The following is a 19,555-nucleotide window of genomic DNA, read 5'->3' on the forward strand; positions in this document are numbered from 1 at the left end:
TGACATGAGCCCAGGATGGTGTACTTTGTTAGGAACTGCATTGCAAGACTGAGTCAACAACATGGCAAGCAAGTACTCGTTTATTTTTGCCATAATGTAGGATTACCCACAGAGTGTTTCTTTACATTTTAGTCCGTCATTAGCGTCAAAATAGTGATGCAGTTTGATGGTAATAAATAAAAAAAGTCACATATCTTCTGCAACGCCATATCTGGTAGAGACTCTATCAAGCCTAAGATTTCTTACCTTAGAATATTCCCCAGGCATAAGGCTGTATAAGGAACCTTTTAATAAGCAGTACCCTGCGAGCCGGTAGGTGGCGTTGTCAGCACCGGAAACGGCACCACCCCAGCGCACAGATGTCAGATTCTTTTTCGCAACTTTCCACACCAGAAGCAAGGAGCCACGAGGAACACTAACCGCAAGTGTGTAAAGCTAAGGCCCTTAGAAGGGGTGAACCCTTCACACTATAATGCGTTCGCAGTGCATGGAGGATGGGAGAGTCGGAAAGGAATCTGAGGCTAGATATTGTTTCTACTAGATATGGCGTTACTGAAGGTAAGTAACTTGTTCATCTGTTAGAGACGCCTAGCCACAGATTCCTTACTTTAAAGCAGAGACCCAGCAATACCTCTTCGGCAATGGGGCTGTGATACAGATTAGACTAAAAAGACCTGTAGGACCAAAGGGCTGATCAGTCAATAGTGCTTTGTAAACATATGCAAAGAAACTCACATTGTTGCCTAACAGATATCCAAGACAGGAACTCCGTGAGCTCACACAGTGGGCGTAGCTTTGGCTCCGGTAGAGTGAGCACTAACCCATCAGGGGGTGGCTTTTTAGCCAATGCATAGCAGATTTTGATACAGAGCACTAAATGTCACAAGATGGTCCATTTCTCCTCCACATTCCTTTTCTTGGCTCCGGCATACTCCACAAAGACTTGATAGTCCACCGGAACTCTTTTGTACGATCGAGGTAGAACAACAATGCTCTTGTTGGGTCCAGCCGTTGGAGTCCCTCCTCTTATTTATATGGATGAGGTGGAGGGTAGAAGGTAGGCAGAGTGATAGACTGTCCCACGTGGAAAGGAGTTACCACCTTTGGTAAAAAGGATGCTCGAGTCTGAAGAGCAGCTTGTCTGGATAGATGGTAAGATACAGAGGATGTGCAGACAGTGCCTGTAACTCACAGACTCTCTGGGCATTTGTAATTGCCACTAGAAAGGCCGTTTTAACTGAGTGGGCAGTTGTGAAGTAGCTCAAAGAGGGCACACATCAGAAACGTAAGAACTAAATTCCCACTGGGGCATAATAAAAGGCAGTGGTGGAAACATATGTTGGAGACCTTTCAAGAACCTGTGTACAATAGGGAATTTAAAAAGGGACGGCAACCACAGAAATTCCAAGGTGGCAGAAAGATAAGCTATAAACATGCCCAAAGCAGAGCCCTGCTGGGTCAAGGAAAGAATAAACAGTAGACCTTGGGAAAGGGGTACTGACTGAGGATCAACATGTTGGAGCGTGCATCATGCCACAAACTTGCCCCAAAAGCAGGCATATTAAGTCTTAGAGGAGGGCCACCTGGCACTCAAAATACCATTGCAGACTAGAGGCAGAAGGTATAAAGCTGTCAACTGTCATCGCTCAATCTCCACACACTAAGGCGAAGCATTTCAGGTTCAGGTGAAGAATCATGCCCTGTTGCTCGGATAGAAGATCATCCTGAAGAGGTAGCATTACTGGAAGAGCAATTCTCCTGCTCAATCCGGAACTACAAAAATGATTTGGGCCCAGTCGTTCCTGATCTTCTTAAGAACTCTGGGCAGGAGTGGAATTGGGGGGAAAGCATAAAGGAGGCTTAAAAATGTCTCAGAGTGAGAAGCTGGCTTGGAGATTACAGCGCGCAAAATTGCTGGCATTTTGTGTTCTCGGCAGTGGCGAACAGATCTAACCAAGGCTCTCCCCACTCTTGAAAGAGAACTTGTACCACCTACGGGTGGAGACACCATTCGTGATCCGCTAGGCAACAATAGCTGAGTTTGTCCACTCTGGTGTTCAGAGAGCACGCCAGGTGTTCAACCATTAGCGATAGGCCCTGGTGTTCCAGCCACGTCCAGAGGCACAGTACTTCTTGACAAAGAGTCCACAACCCCACCACGCCCTGTTTGTTGCATAACCACATGGCGGTGGTGTTGTCCGTGAACACCTGCATCAGCCTTCAATTGATCAAAGGAAAAAAGGCTTTTAATGCCAAGTGGATTGCCGAAGTTCCAACAGTTGATGTGGAGCTCAGATTCTTTCAGAGACCAGAGTCCTCTGATCTCCACCTCTCTCAGATGTTCGCCCCATCCCAGAAGTGACGCATCTGTCACTGCAGTTAGCGCTGGTTGGGAAAAGGAGAGGGGTCTGCCACTAACTGAATCGTGGTTCGACAGCCACCACTACAGATCTTTTGCATTTCCCTCCGAGATCTGGACCATGTTGGAGAGATTCCCCTGATGCTGTGCCCACTGAGCCTTCAGGTTCCACTGCAGAGTCTGCATATGCCAACAAGCATGAGTAACAAGCAGGATGCAAGAGGCCCTGATGCCCACCAGTCTCAGAGTCAGTCTCACCGAAAACAAGGATAGAGGCGGAAACATCAATACCATAGCCTGAATATCTTGGACTTGCTGTTCGGGAGGATAAGCCCAAAAGCACACTGTGTCCAGAAAAGCTCTGATGAAAGGAAGTGTCTGAGAAGAGGTCAGGTGTGACTTTGGCATGTTGACAGTGAACCCTAGCAAGTGCTGGAGGGCCGCAGTAGTCTGGAGGTGGGAGACGGCCACATGGGGCAAGCACGCTTTCAACAGCCAGTCATCAAGATAAGGGAAAACTGGCACCTGTGATCTCCGCAGATGAGCTGCAACTACCGCCATCACCTTGGTGAACACCTGAGAGGCACTTATGGAAATTGCAGATAATTGCCGTTAGCATAAGCTGAAGCCATTTTTCTTGTGGCATCCATTTTGTTAGCAGTGTGATTCTTCTGTCTTCACTGTTGTTTGACTTTCTATTCTGCTTGAGTCATCAACTGTAGTTAACTCTTTCAGTACTGAGCCAGAGCACTGTGTAAGCTCAGTAAGGCCGGTAGCTGCTAGAATGCACCGGTTTTAGAATGTAACTGTCAGGCTATTTCAACTGATGTAAGCAGTTCTGTTTCTGCTCCTACTTTGCTGACTAAGTGATATTTGTCTGACCATGTTAGTCGATAGCTAATCCTGTGTAAGCCTGTACCTTCTATTTGAGTCTCCAGGCTTACTCAGCTACAAAGTGTGTATAAAAGGCCCGTGGTTTCTGTATTCCATGTACTGCCTCCTACAGTGCCAGAGGGTGTTGTATTGATGCAGTCCCACTCATGAGTGGTTAATAAACTTGTTATTTGAATTCCAGCTTCAGTGCCAATCTCTGCTTTGTTAGTCTAAGGACCCGTGGACAGAGAAGGGTGAACCCCAGCACCAGTGGGCCTCTAAAAAGGCTAATTTCCACACACTGGTAAGGCCAAAGGGGAGCACAGTGAACTGAAAGTGCTCATGGCCCACCATGAACCACAGGTAACGTCTGTGGGTAGGCAGGATGGGGATGTGGAAGTGTGTGTCCTGCAAGTCCAACAATACCATCTAGTCTCCCGGTCCAGGGCAGACAAGACTTAAGTGAGCATGAGCATTTTGAATTTCCCCTTTTTCAGGAAGAAATTGAGCTGGCGCAGGTGTAGATAGGGACGCAGGCCTCCATCCTCCTTAGGCACCAGAAAGTCATTAGAATAGCAACCATGTTCTAATTCTGATGCTGGTACCCTCTCAATGGCTCCTTTGGCTAAGAAACAGCACTTATTTAAAAAAAAAAAAGATTTTTATTCATTTCCATTCCAGCATAACATGAAAACATTCTTGGACATAAAAAAGCAGTGCAGCATATCACATTATTATCATAAATACTGTAAATTATTAAAAAGTCACAATTTTGCAGTTTCACAGCATTAAAAACCGGACCCCATCCAGCCATTCTTGGGTCGTCATACTTCATCCGAATCTGAGTCATCATCATCTCGATCCGGTGGTGGATCACAGATATCACCTCTGTATTTATTCCACGCCCCCCAGATTTTACTCTACTTTTTAGGGCATCCCCTACTACTGAATACTGCCCTCTCAGCTATCATGGCTGCATCCATATCTCTACCCCGCGCTGCAAGAGATGGCACCTCCGCCCCTCCCCACTTTTGTGCTACGTTCCTCTTGGCAACCATAAGTCCCAGTGTTACCCAACTCTGCCCAGAACGCGTGAGGTCATTCGGCTCCCATATGTTTAATTTATTTATTTATTTATTATTACATTTCTTAAGCGCTCAGCTACCCGTAGGTTTCCCGGCGCTGGGAGTATAAAACAGTATACCAGATGAGGAGGGAGTTAAATCAGCGAACTTACATATTAAAAAGCCAGGTCTTGATTCCCTTACGGAAAGTAAGGAAGCACATTTCAGAACGCAGAGGGGGGGGTAAAGAGTTCCAAAGAGAAGGAGCCAGCAGAGAAAATGAGCGACCTCCCATTTTTGCTCTCTTAATGCGTGGTATCCTGAACTTATTCTGGGTGGAAGACCTAAGTGTGCGCGGTGGAAGATATTGCTGCACCAGAGTAGATAAATAAAGAGGAGCTTTTCCGGTCAGGATTTTATGCATGAAACATAATGCCTTAAATTTGATCCTGCTCTCGATCCGCAGCCAGTGTAGGTTACGCATGTGGGAAGAGGCTGAGGATCTGGCGGGTAGATTACAAATAAGGCGGACAGCCATATTTTGTACTACCTGGTACTTCTTAGTGACCTCCTTACAGGCACCCAGAAGTAAGATGTTACCATAGTCCAGGCGTGAGATGACAAGAGCCTGGACTACAGATTTCAAGGTGTCAGCAGGCAGCATCCATGAGATTTTCCTAAGCCACCTGATGATGGTGGTACAGGTGGCAGAGACTTTCACGACGTGCTGCCTGAAAGACAATTGGTTGTCCAGGAGGACCCCAAGGTTACGAGCAGAAGGAGTTGGAGTGGGAAGAGGGCCCATCTCCGGCGGCCAGTGTTGTGGGCCCCAGAGCGAGATGTCAGAGCCAAACAGAAGCAGTTCTGTTTTCTCCCCGTTTAGTTTTAATTTGTGCTCCAACATCCATGCCGAAATCTGTTTTAGTCCAGCTTGAAGAGAGGAGAAAGGGAGGTGCTTGTTGGTGGAGAGAGAGTAGATGACTTGGGTGTCATCAGCGTAGGAATAAATAGAGAGACCTGCCTGTTCCGCCAAAAAAGCAAGGGGTCTCACATATAAATTAAAAAAAAGAGGACTGAGAATAGAACCTTGTGGGACACCGTGATTAGAGGGAAAAGTAGAAGAGACAGAAGTAGAGGAAAAGACTTGAAACGTGCGATTAGATAACAAAATTAAAGATCCAGGCCAGGGCAGCACCATCGACACCCACCTCTCTCAGGGTGGACAACAAGATGGAATGGGAGACGGTGTCGAATGCGGCACTCAAGTCAAGCAAAATGAGTGCCACAGTCTCCCTGTTGTCCACTTTTTGCCTGATGGATTCTGACACACCAAGGAGAGTGGTTTCAGTCGAGAAGCCAGCCCTGAACCCGGATTGAGAACCATGAAGAAAGTTAGAGGTTTCCACGTGAAAATTAAGCAGAGAATTAACATGTTTCTCCAAGATTTTAGAGAAACATGAAAGTAACGAAATGGGGCGAAAATTAGATGGGTTGTTAGGGTCTAAGTTGGCCTTTTTTAATAATGGGACCACCATAGCGTGCTTCCATTCGTTGGGCACGATAGCTTCAGAAAGGGAGGCATTCAGGACCTTCAAAATAATAAGGAGTAAGGTGGGGTCCAGAGAGCTCAGGATTTGAGGGGGCATGGGGTCAAGCGGAGACCCAGATTTTATGTCCTGTAAATACTTTTTTAGAAGCGAAGGGGAAATGGGATCCCAAGCAAGGAGTTGGGGAGGAGTGGAAATACGACAGGAGGAGGTGGCAAGTGGGGGAGTACATGCAGGTAAGACAACATGAGTGGACACAGCAGGAGAGGAGTTAAAGGTGTCATAGATCTTCTCGATCTTTTCAACAAAGAAATTGGCCAGAGCTTCACACTGGGGGGTATCAAGTATGGGGGCCTTGGGTACAGTAGATGCCCCTGACAGCTCCTTCACGATTTTGAACAGGGCCTTAGGTCTATTCTGTGCCGTAAGGAGCGTGGTGTTCGCAAAGGAAGCTCTAGCACTATCACATGACGTGTGGTAGGTTTTAAGAGCGGCCTTATATTCTGCTTTCTGACCAGCATCATAATAATGCAACACCTGGGCTCAGGTAGAAGTGAGACCCCCTCCGATTGCGATATAGTTCTCATGAAGCATGGCATCCCAACCAGGCAGGTTTTAGAGCACAGCATTCAACGGAGTCTGCCCTTTTGTATACTGCAGATACCATCCGCACAGCCCTAGACCAAGGGAAGAAGGCCGTCCTGATTTTACTAGACCTATCGGCGGCCTTCGATACGGTCTCACATATCATTCTGATAGACCGTCTGAAATCCTTTGGCATCACTGGCGTGGCGCTTGAATGGCTCAAGAACTTCCTGAGTGGAAGGAGACAAGTAGTGACGTTAGGAGAATTTCAATCTAGGGAGAGAAGACTCACGACAGGAGTACCCCAGGGCTCTAGTCTTAGCCCGACATTGTTTAATGTCTACACCGCACCCCTAATTAGCCTGATTGCTTCGTTTGGCATAGAAGCCATAGCCTATGCCGACGACACGCAATTGATCCTGACCATGGACAAAGACAACCAAGACTGGGAAGAGAATCTCAAAGGCTGCCTTACGGCGACCTTTGATTGGATGCGAACTAATCATTTGAAATGTAACACCGGGAAGACGGAGATAATACCGATGGGCTCAAACAACGAATTCATACCCAGACTGTGGTGGCCGGAGAAAGCAGAAATTCCACCTAATACTGCCAACACGTCCCGCAACCTGGGAGTGACTTTTGATAGTAATCTGTCCTTTAAACAGCAGGCACTGAAAGTGGCAGGTACATGCTTTGGTGTTATAAAGAGTCTGAGAAAGTTCTTCGATCTCCTTCCCTTGGAAGCCAGGAAAACAGTGGTGGTCGCACTGGTTACATCTCATCTAGATTACTGTAACGGACTATATGCAGGCACCAACAAGGAGGTCACCCACAGGCTCCAAATGGTCCAGAATTCGGCGGCTAAACTCATATTAAAGTGGCCCAGAAGATCATCAGCGACAGAAGCCCTTAAAACTCTACACTGGCTACCTATCATTAAAAGAACTCTATTCAAAATATTGCTCATCACCTTCAGAGCATTTCATCAACGTGGACCACTGTATCTGCGGAAAAAATTCACCAGATATCACCCAACTCGAATTCTCCGCTCGTCCAATGCCAATCTTCTGGCAGTTCAACCATTCAGGCTTAAGACTCGTGGAGGCAAATCCTTTGCGATATTAGGTGCAAAAGCATGGAACACCCTTCCTCCCCGCATAAGAGCGCTGGACAAAGAAACTGAATTCAGGAAGCAACTAAAAACCTGGATCTTCACTCTTCCAGACACTATCGCCAGATCCCTAGTGTAAGGTTCCTATCTTATCAGCTACACAAGTGGGCGCCAAGATGCTCTTTGGAGCGATAGTTGCGCGGTACAAATAAATCTTTACATTACATTACATTACATTACTTGTGTCCAATATTCCAGTATTCTAGGACAATCCCATATGGTGTGAAAAAAGGTTCCCTTCTCTGCAGCCACGCAGGCAGAAGGGGTGTTCTGCCCTCCCAATCTTGTGCAAGGTGTGTCTAGTGTAGTATGAACGGTGTACGATGCGTAGTTGCACTAGCCTGAGGCGTGAGGGTATGCTCACCTCTCTTGGGGATGCCAATGCTTCCTGCCACTCTGAGTCATCAATCTCACCGATATCTTGGGACCATTTATCTCTCAGGGGTCCCGTCGGGTTCAGAAATAGCACTTCTTGATGGATCAAGGAGAGGTGGTCCTCTGTCAGCGTGTCATAAGTGGATGGCATGGGTGGAGGAGTAGTCACAAAGGAGAGGGAGTACCCTTTTGGACGAGGTGCAATACCCAGCCGTTGGAGGTTATATACCTCCATTGGTGCAGGTGATGGCGTATCCTGCCCCCCCACTGGATGCCTATCATGGTTTGAGGGTAAACTGAAGTGGTTTGAAGGCTGCAGCTGTCAGGAGGGTGGTGGACTGGTCCAGCTTCTGGCTGCTTGTCACACATGATCTGCGGGAACCGTGTCCTCAGCCAAGAAAAGACTAAGCAACTTGCTGGCCATGATGGCTGGGAGGGTAGAGGCGGTGGAAAATCCCTTCCGTGGTCACAAAATTGGCAGAAGGTGGGCTGGTGTTGGTGAGGGGCCAAGGAAAGGCCCAAGGAGATGGCCGTAGCCTTGCTATCCTTAAAGTGCTCCAGCGTGGAGTCTGCCTTCTCTCCAAACAGACAGGAGCCATCAAAGGGGCAAATCCCTGAGGGAGGACTGGACGTCCCCTGAAAAGCAGGTTGTTCTCAACCAGGCATGACGGGGGCAACGCCGATGAAATTGCTCTGCCCAGTTAGTCTGTTGTGTCCAGCTCACATCATATGGTGAACTTAGCTACACTCTTCGCGAGCAATTGCTTGAGAGAGTATGGCTCAGGTCTCCTCCAAAACCATAGGCAGCACTTGTGCAACTGAGACCTGTATGGAAGTATTTGCCCTAGACGCTAGTCCGGCAGAAGAGAACATTCTCTTCCCAAAGGTATCCAGAGGAGTGTATAGGGAATGCGCTGGGGTAGATTTTGGTGGTGGAAGCCTGGACCACAAAGCTCTCCATGGGGGGGAGGGGTGCTGGGTAAGGAAACAGGGGTCATCTGGGTAAAGGCAATGGTGGCTGGCAACAGTCCTGGATGCAGCATCCCCTGCGCTTGGCTTGGACCAGGCCAGAGTAGGTCATCAGTGAGGTCTTCATTGAAGGGGAGAAGTGAATTGTATGGGGTAACTTCCAGTTGAAGCACCTCCATTATGACATCCGTCTTTACTATCACCAAGGGCAATTGAAGCTCCAAGACCTCAGCTGCCCTCCTCACTACCATAGCGAATGAGGCACCCTCCTCTGTAGTTCTGGCAGGGAAACAGCTTGGACAAGTGTCTGGGGAGGTGTCCAGACAAGTAGCATCTGCCAGATCCTCATACCAGGTGTCCTCAGGCTCTTCAAAGGGCTGGTAAACATCAGGGTGAACAGACCCCTCCCAATCATCACCCAATCCTGGCCTCTTGTAGCAACAACGCACTGGCTCTGACATAAGGAATGTGCCCCCGGTCGGCACCAGAACCAGTGACAGATAATGCCCGCCCGGGTCAGTGTCGGGAATGATGATGGGGGCGACGCCACTGCTGGGCGGGGTGACACTGGGGGCATTGGCACTGGAACTGGAGCGGGCTGACGCTCGACTGGTGCAGCTATGTAATCCAGTTCAGGGAGGAGCTATATTGACAGTTCAGGCTAGACTGTTCCCATTGGAGAAGGGTCGAGACTAATTTGCATATGGCTGGGTACAAAACTGAGGTAGAATGGTGTGCAAAATAACGATGGACTGGGATGCAGCTCCAAATAATTACCAGTAGCTAAGATTAATTCAAGCATTCCATCCATTACTTTTTTGTATACTTTGTCTGCATACTTTTTTGCACACTTCTCTATATACTTTTTTGTATATGTTAGGCTAGCATAGCCTTCCAAGAGGCAGTTTGGGCAATGGCATATAGTTATGCCTAATATTCAGTGACAGCAGCTTGGATATTTGCCTAGGTGTGCACCTGCGAATAGCGGCCAAGATAAGGGTACGGTAATTGAGGCGTGGCTGTTCCTGCTTAATCATGGGTTTTTACTGCATGTGCAGCATAATTGATGAAGTAAAGCCATTCAAGCAAGTCGGAATGCCTTGTTCAAGCCGCCCATAGTTTCTGGTTGTGGGCATCATCTAGGAGCGATTGGCCTTCCAAGCGAAGCATGGATTCTTTGTTGTCCTTCGTCTCCACTTCGTTCCCCCTTGAGGCCACTCACTACAGTGCTAATTTAGAGACCCTTAATCATTACCTTAAAAGCATCCCACTCGACTGCATTAGTTGAGGCAGTGTTCATATTAAGGTCGAAATAATCTGAAATCTTATCCCAGAGGGTAGAGCGGTACACCTTATCGCCCAACAACGATGGTTGAAGTCTCCATGTGGGTAGTGGAGGGAGTGAAGCAACCACCCACTGGCCCCCAGCAGATGCTTGCCATCAGAGGATTGTGATATGAAACAGTCCAGGCAGTCAATCTGGGTGAACAAAGAGCTAATGGAGCTGGAACATACATCTGATCAGGCCACAATTAAAGGACCAAAATAAAATGAGTACGCCCTTTTGCTTGCCACCAGATTTCCTCAAAGACCATTGGGCCAGTTGCTTAGCATTCTGTGCAGTAGGTGCCCGACGAAGAGGTGGGAACGATCTGTCCAGTGTAATATCTAATAGACAGTTAAAGTCCCCACTGATTATCTAAGGGACCCCCAACCGATTGTGCCAGAACGCTGAATAGAAGATCAAGGAAGATGGATGGTCCGGAACTGGGGGCATATACGCTAACTATAAATACTGGCTGGCCATCTAGGGTCCCCTCCACCAAAGAGTATCTGCCCTTCTTATCTAGGACAGTGTCACACAGTTGAAATGGGACCCCCGCTTTTATCCATTCCAGTGCTGAATAGTTTGTAGAAAACAACTGTTGCTGCCAGCACCTCTGGAGTCGGTTTATTTCCGGTTCGCTGACATGCGACTCCTGTAAGAGCGTTATGAGCATCCCATTGCATCTCAAATAGCATATCGCTTGATAGCTGTATTCATGCCTCTGATATTTCATGTAAGGATGTTACAATCGCGAGCATCATACATGTTGTTCGATGTGTAAGAAACCTTGCTGCGGTGTTTAGAAAAGTTCGGATGCACTACAAGGGAGGTATGATGCCCAATCTGATTCTTTATCAACTGAAGCGTCAAAGGTATTCTGCAAAAGAAAGGAAACATTATCATTAACTAGAATACATAGGGTGGAGGGCAAATGGCCCCATACAAACCTTTTACAATAAGTGCGTAGCTTTCTGGAGGCACAGGCTACTAGAATTGGTAATGGTCCACTTCAAGCCCTTTGGCTCGCTAGTACAGAAGGATGCCTATGGGGATGTATATAGGTATTAATAATGCTGCAGTAGAGATCGCCCCAACATGAGCTCCATAGGAGGGGATTTAGTTAGTAGATGTTTAAGCAACTACGGTGATGACATGAGCCAACTGTAAAGGCAGAAGGCAATTCGGGATACCAGTAGGCAGCTAAAGGGAAGGAAGGGAGGAGGAAAAGGCCTGAAAACCATCCTCTAGTGGAGTTAAAACAGGTAATTAGTAGAGTGAGATGTAACAACAGGGGGGATTGGTGACCCCAGCAGAGAAGTGTAAGATGTAGAGGATTCAGCATGATTCCAGAGGCTCCGCGGTGTGGGACAAGCCATACTCGCATGTTGCCGTTTCTGAATGCTGATTGCCTGTCATTGTCTATCTGTGCCTTCGATAAGGCCAAGCGACTGGCCACAACCGCAACACTTCCCCAGGTAGATCGTTCATATATCTCCGCCTACTCCGTGGCTTTGTGTGCTTTTCCTGAGTCAACGGATCCCTCTGGATCGATAGCTGCTCCACCTAGTCCCAGATCACCAAAGGATCGTGCAAGTGGGATTTATTTGCAGAAACAACCCGGAGATTAGTGGGAAACATAAAGGAGTAGGTGAGGCCAAACTCGAGCAGTTTACACTTAACCCCTGTGAAGGAGGCACATTGATGCTGCATCACAATGGTATAGTTCAAGAAAAACATGATGCTACTGTTGTACATTTCGAGTGTAGGTAGTAGGCGTACCTCCTGTAATGCCTCATCCTGGTCCCTATCGTATAGCAGTTTAGCCACAAGCGATAATTATATCAAACCATATATTTGAAATCTGAAAGTGAGTTATTTTAAATCATATTTTTTTATCCTATCTAGAAGGTGTTAAAATAATAGAGATTTGTGACAATACGACCTCCTTCAAAATACACAATTACTCAGTTTTACTATTCCTTGTCACATTCCTTACACTTGTAGGATGTCCCATATCCAGGAATGAGCAATTGTGCTCTCCATTTAATTCTAATAAATATATGTATTCCCTGCCCTTCTCACTGGGGACACAAATGGAAGACCCTTCACCCCGGAATCTTATTTGTGATGCCCAAATTCTATCACAATGGTGTGAGGGAGGCACAATTAGACAGTGAAGGGGAAGTACAGAAACCTGCGCAATGAGAATTATGGCTACAAGACCATTACCCTTCCAACCTTCTTCCTCATCACAGTCTTTACGGTTAGAAAAGATGACTGTATGTGTTATGTTTTATGTGTGTATGTAAAAACAATAAAAAACATGTTGAAATCAAAAAAGAAGATATACCAAGCAGTGTCAAGATGTTTTCCAACACTGCTCAGCAGTCGTCCATGAGTCAAGCACTGTTCATGCAAGCCAGACGAGGTTTCAAAGCTAATGCTGCCAAAGACACTAACTGCCAAACCACAAATTCAATATCACAAAACCACCCATCCCAATAGGACAAGAGATGGGCTGTCAATATACGATAAACACCAAAGTGTCACAAGGCCCAATCCAACAACTATGGAGATGTAAGTTATGGAAGGTGGCACATTTTCATCTAACGGCCAGACGTGAAAATCCCTTAAATTACTCTCAGGACTTACACTCATGCTGTGTTAGGCATCTGAAAGGGGTTGGCTGGTTGGTTTAACATCATGCTCGGCATTGTGGTGATAGACAACAATTTCATGGGAGTTGGAGGATTGGCGTCAGGGTCTGGTTTGGCCCTGCAGCAGGGATTTGAAACTCTTTTTTGAAACTTTTACCAAGATGACGGCCACCTTTTAGTAAAACAAGATCTGCACATAGAATAATCCCAATCAAATATGGCACCACCTAAGAGGGGTGTGATCCTCTCCTTTCCCAATCTGTGTCATGAATGGAGGTGACAGTATAAAAGGGTATGGAAAGAGAAGTGCACCACGAAGCAACATTGCAACTAGGTGGGGTTTCAGTTCTTCCATGCAATCATCACCCACCTTCTCCCTTGGTCATGTTTTTTATTTTCCATTGACTTGGGTTAGCCGTGGTTAGGATTAGTCCTTGCTTTTTGGTCTTTGTACTTCTTTATTCGAGTTACCAATGGGACCAGTCTCCTTCACCCCCCTGTGGGTAACCAGTACCCAGGCCTTGCAGGATGTAAGTAATATTTAAATTCGGTCTTCAGTGATAATTTCATTGCTTTAATTTAAAAACTGTATTAATTCTTTTGTTACCATATTCAGAATGTGTTTCCAGGTCCAGGAGCATCCCATCTAGTCCTATTGTATTTCCCCAATTGTTTTGTTCCCATCTGTCCCCACGGGCAATTCTTTCCTACAGCATTATATATACATATTTTGTCCTGGGGGACCTGCAGCTGCTGGTCTATCTGTGGTGTTCTCTTCCCATACACAAGATTCCTAACAATTAAATTCAAGGGACCAAAAAGTGCCAGAGAGCCACATAACGACTCACGTCCTTCTGGCTAATATGAGATAACATTGAAAAGAAGTAGAAAAAAGTAGTCCCTAGTAAATTTCAATAACTGGGGAGCAGGTACAGCACGTCAGGCTTTTTCATTGATCTGTCATCGTCAGAGAGAAAATGTGGCAATATCATAGGAGTGCCCTACTAACCATGACATTAAGGGGCTTTGGTCGGAACCGCCGACCTTTGGTCGGCAGTTCCGACTGCCTGATTACGATGCGAGCGAACACTGTTCGGTTGGATACTCCCATTTCCCGATGGGAGTTTGTGTTATGGCCGTAAACCGGCTGTAATACAGGCTCACATGAAGAAATGGGTGTGTGTACAAAACCCTGCACTCTGTGGCAGGCACCCCATGGTGCCTGCCACACAGTGCATGGATTTACAGAGGGGCACTCTAGGTATCCTCTCGGCCACCAACCATAGGAAGCGGAGGCAAGGGAGCCTTGCTAGGGGCCCCAAAGTAGCTTTCCAACAGCCTTTCCATGTCAGACATGCCGGCACGGAAAGGCTGTTGGAAACCGACACCATAATCCCGACGGCGAAAACGCCATCCATATGGGATTACGGTACAGTTCCGACTGGCCGGGTGACTCCGAGAGCCTTTCAGAACTGCGTCGGAATGACCGACCGGTTAACGGTCTGACCGCCGATATCGTAATATGGCAGTCGGACCGCAAACCGACTGTGTCGGTCAGAAAGCTTACGACTAGCGGTCAGAGGCTTTCCAACCAACATCGTAATCGGCCCCTAAGTGTCTTGCAAAGAATGATTTAAGTTGTTGCATTTTAATTACCTCCACTGCATGTATCTAACACCGGTATAGCTAAGTAGAATTTACCCTGGTAAGTCAACCGTAGTCCTAGATGTAGATAGACGGGGCTTCCTTCTTCCACATCACATGGATCTTGAGAAAGTTAGATTTTTGAAAGGAAGCATCTGAGAGGCTACAAAGGACTACTGGAGTCCATTTCATGCTTTGTCCAAAGAAATGATTACTGGGTGCCATCACCAGAACGAATAAAATCAAAAATGCAATATCAGTTGTTTACAACTGACGTTCGTATTGGCGAAAAGAAGTACAGCTATTTTATGGCTTGTCTTGCGTGACCCTGATATAGATAGATGTATGGATAAGGGATACTATGGAGTGGGCATTAGCTGAAGAAGTACATATCAAAATATTTAGGAGAGATGAGGTTTTGGAGGACCTAGAGGTATGGGGAAGCATGATGAATACATTACTTATTAATACCGGTCCTTACAAAGTATCCATAATCGAGTGCTATATTATGCAACATTACTGATATTATTACCTTGGTGTCAGGGGCACTGCAGCTTTGGCTATCATGTTCAAATTGAAAAATGCTTTTCTACATTACTGCTGGCAACCCTGTCTGACACACTGAGGTGATCACTGCCAGTAATCTTTCATAGCGTGGCCACTACTGTAATCTTGCATGTGTGGTCACTATTACAACACTAATAATATTAGTAGCTCTGAATGTTTTCCTTGAACATAAGTAGCTCTTATTACAGAAAAGGTTGGAGACCCTGATCTAAAGTATGGCCTTTTCCGCAATGGTCGGAGAAAAAATTAACAAAACAGTGGTTTGATTGATATGGAATGGGGAGATGACCGTAGGCATAAAATGAGGATTTGTTACAAAAACAACCTGATCTTTGTGGGCTTGAATAAATGGCACCTCACTGTTAGGATTTCCAGTTCACTAATTCTGTGATTGGAATATATTGAGGAACAAGGAAGGCATACTTCATGAAAGGAATCACAGTGTGCATGTGTGCCTGCTCAAATGGTGGCTCCATAAGCCATGTAAGGACAATGTTGAGCTCCAATTTAGGAACTGGTGATGTTCTCAGAGGGATAACTCTTGTATGCCTTCCACAAAGGCTCGAACAAAAGTATCTTGAACATTCACTTGTGTTCTCTATTTTGGCGGCAATTACCAGGGAGGCTAAATGTAATCTTTAGAAGAGTCTACTAAGTCTGCTTTTTGAAAATTCAACTAGTAGGAGATTAAGTCTTGCATCAAGGCCTTTAAGGGCTGCTTGATGAGACTCGTAAAGTAGTGGACAAGTGGGTAGAGGAAATAGCGGAAACATGGAAGTAAGGACAAGGGGGAAGAAGCTGACATAATACGTTCCTTAAATATCCCGGAAGGCACCAGTGCTTAGTAATTCTGAGACCCTATTGTGTATTGTGGATGTGGGTTAGCCTACAAATTCTTTGTTGAGGAAGAAATCAATAGATGGTAATGAATCTAAAAGCTGCATGGGAGGGGGCAGGAGTGGTAGATGGAACTAGCACAGATGGGAGAAGGACAGAAAAGGGGGGGTAGGTGTACAAAGAGATAAACTGTTTTTGTAAATTTTCTTTTTGAAAATATTAAAAACTAACATTTCTGCTCCTTTTTAGGAGCTTCCATTCTTGTTGATCAATATTAGATACGGAAACCACAAAAGTACATTATATGGCTACAGAAAATGTAAAATGTCTTTCTGTATCAACCTAAATTGATTGATTTAATTTTTAATGATATGTACAAAACGTGCGAGTAGAAGAAAACAAAACATGTAGTCTGGGGACAACAGAAGACTAATTGTAAGAATTGTAAGTGATAAACGCACACACATTTAGAGTTAATGAGCACGTAATTAGTATGTGATGTGATCTGTCCCGCAATCAGGAATGCTAGGACAATGAAAGCACCCTTGGAGCAGACGCCATACATTTTTTCTAAAAGTCCTAATGGGCCCCTAGGCCAGAATTCTTTGAAGAACATTTCTCCAAGATGTATATACCTAGACGCACTTACTGTAATCTTTCCTACTCTAGTTAATTAACAGTAACTGTAGGAGTTTTGCCTCCTTCGCTTCTATGTAGACCATCCACGGTATACATTCTGTTTTTTACCAGTGCCGCCAGGGGATTGGTTTCTGTTGCTTCCAGGTGTACTCATATGACATATTGCCTGGCAACTCCACAAATCCACTTGCTATGAACCACAATGCAATGTCAGATTTAGATACTGCCCCCTTCTAAAATGGGAGCTATGTACACCTAGGTCTCATACACTATGTCTGAAACGCCTCTTTGAACTTCATGCAGTTCAACCAACTCCTCCAATATGGGTCAATCTGCGCCCAACACCCTATCAAACACATACTCCAACCGGGTGATCTGTGCCCCGTCCAGTAAGAGAGACAGAGGAGAGTATGTGTAGAAAATGGTAAGCATATTTGTGTGCATGTTTGTGTGTGAGAAGTGGAGTGTGGCTGTCATATTTTACAAAATAATGGTCAGTGCTATCTTTGCAAAAAGTTTTCACACACTTCTACCGCTGTCACTTTATTAACTAAAAGACGACTTCTGTTCCTGGGCTCTAGCCTAAAATTGAAGAAACGTTCCACCCTGGTAACATAACATAGGATGCTGACATAATGAGCTCATTTCTTCCGTGGCCAGGCAGACTCCAGACTCAAGGTCTGTCTGTATCATGGTGCAATGGCTGCCTTCCAACAGGCCCAGGAGTTTCCAGGGCAAAGAAGCGGGATTAGGTCAATAGCTGACGTGGGAGCATTAACAGCTCTGGAACACACAAGGAACATTACACTTAGAAAAATATGAACTGCAGAACGACCCAGATGTCTACCTGTTAGCGAAGGCGCACAAAAAACACAAAGAATTTAAAGAAAATGTACTCAGAAAGAATGCTGCAGATTTAAAGTGGTTTCAATTGATGGCATTAAAACAATCAATCAAGTACTCTGGGTTTATTAAGAAATGGGTATCGTGCAGATGACGTAAGCAAATTCATTCCCAAACCGTGGCTACGGTCATCTCCTATTCCAGAAGGCAGTGACCGACAGGGCCGACAGCTTGAAGGGGATGGACATACTGGAGCAAACACACAGTGCGGCCCGTAGAGTGCACGGGAAAAGTGGACACAAACATTTAACATGTACAACTGTTTCCTCTACTACAAAGAAATGTAGTCTGTCCTTTCTGTCTCATGAAACCCTTTGGTACATGCAGACGTCAATGTTGAACCCCAGTTTAGATGCAGCGGTCCTCAGTTGCGTTGCATACCTTGATTTGAGCCTTGATAACACCGCACGATACAAGAAACTGACGGGTAAATGCTTTCTCCGGCCGATGGACAGGATGACTGGATGAAGAGCCCTGATCACAAATCCTTTCATGTAATAATCTTCGACTTTGTTTGGTATATCACAGAGAGAGTTGATCTTGATGACTTCAGGATTCGGTATTGCTAAAAGGGAAAAGAGGGCATTAGATTATCTAAAGGTATTCATGTATATAACTGTAAAGGAATACGAAAGAATAACGACCAATTGTATATTTATAGCAGCAGCCTCTAACAGCCAACAGTCTTCCGTTGGCTTGTCAACCTCTCTGCATTTCTGATCCCGCTCTGCTTTTCTCGAGCATCCATCACTTCACCTTATTCCCCATCTCACTTAATTGTCCGTTCGCTCATCACACAATGAACTCTGGGCCCAAGATTAAGAACCCACATGTTTAATCTGTGTATATCTTGTCACACCCTTACCAGTGGTTCTAATATTCCACTTTAAGAAGAAAACAAAGCACTTACATTGGAAATCCTGTACGTTTCCGACCCGTGGTCCTCTATGCAGTTTATGGACACTGATTCACCATTAATAATTGGGAAGGCACTTTCACTACAAGAGCCTCAATAAAAGAAAGCAGTGGTCCAATTTCGCTGCTATGATCTTGTAATTCATACTCGCGATTTGCATGATTGCACGACTTCTCAAAGTCTATTTTCGCTCATTTAAGATGAACAAATCCTTACTCCCTGTATCCAAAGATAATCAAAATAGGGATATTCAGTACGTTTTCATAGATTAGGTATATCCAGCTAAAATCTTGCTCCTTAAGGAGCCCACTTTTTTACGGTCCTCTACTGAAGAATTGTTTTGTTTTTATGTTATCTACAGAATATCCGCAGCAGTCACCCGTTCTTTCATGTCCAGAAATAAAATATACTGAGCAGAGGAGAGACACAGTAACACACTGCAGCAGAGTTTCTCCTTCACGTTGTTTTATGTTGTCCTCCAACCTTAGCATTTGTTCTCTCTGTAACCCATTACACAGCCTAGAGATACATTCCTGCACGTTTTCCTGGTTATATCGTGGATGGATTCACAATTGTCTGCAGTCTATAATATACATACAACACTGCCATAAAGAATTTTATGCATAAAGCAAGGACTCATTCTCTATGGTATATGTTCAGTGACCCTAACCCAAGGATGCAGCACTACTGCCATACCGTGTATGTCAATATGTATGGATATTTATATAGAGTGAAACTATCTGGCAAGCAACGCAGCAATGAACAGATGGGTGATGGCTCAAGAACCTTTTTTGTCTACAAATAGCCACAAGAAGGGTGAGTCTGAGCCTTCCAATTCTGTTTGAATTGCAGTTATGGGGGTACTTAATGGATTAAGTGGCAATATTCTGTGAAGCCATGTGTCCCTAGAGAGTTTCTGTAGGAAGGTAGGAGGAGTCCCAGTGTCAATAGGGGCAATGTTCTATATCATAGGAAACTTGATTACGAAGACTTGTCTTCTGGTGTTTTCTTTGCTGCAGTTTCTCGTTTCCTGTCTGTTGTGTCATGTAAAATTAGCAAAGCTTTGTAAAGGGATGTGTAATGTCTTGACTGCTGGTGCGGCTTTGTCCGCCCAAGATG

At 45.4% G+C, this 19,555-nt stretch overlaps 1 protein-coding gene across 1 annotated transcript in view; it reads right to left on the reverse strand.

Annotated features, from left to right (window-relative positions):
* The window catches only part of RFTN2 (raftlin family member 2), a 409,447-nt gene that overhangs the window by 311,876 nt on the left and 78,016 nt on the right, over positions 1-19,555 (reverse strand). Inside the window, exon 2 of the mRNA XM_078680443.1 lies at positions 17,902-18,085. Within this exon, the coding sequence (XP_078536569.1) occupies positions 17,902-18,085 (184 nt within the window). The remainder of the gene's footprint in view (positions 1-17,901; positions 18,086-19,555) is intronic.

Source organism: Lissotriton helveticus, chromosome 3_1, assembly GCF_964261635.1.
Source record: "Lissotriton helveticus chromosome 3_1, aLisHel1.1, whole genome shotgun sequence".
Taxonomy (NCBI): Eukaryota; Metazoa; Chordata; class Amphibia; order Caudata; family Salamandridae; genus Lissotriton; species Lissotriton helveticus.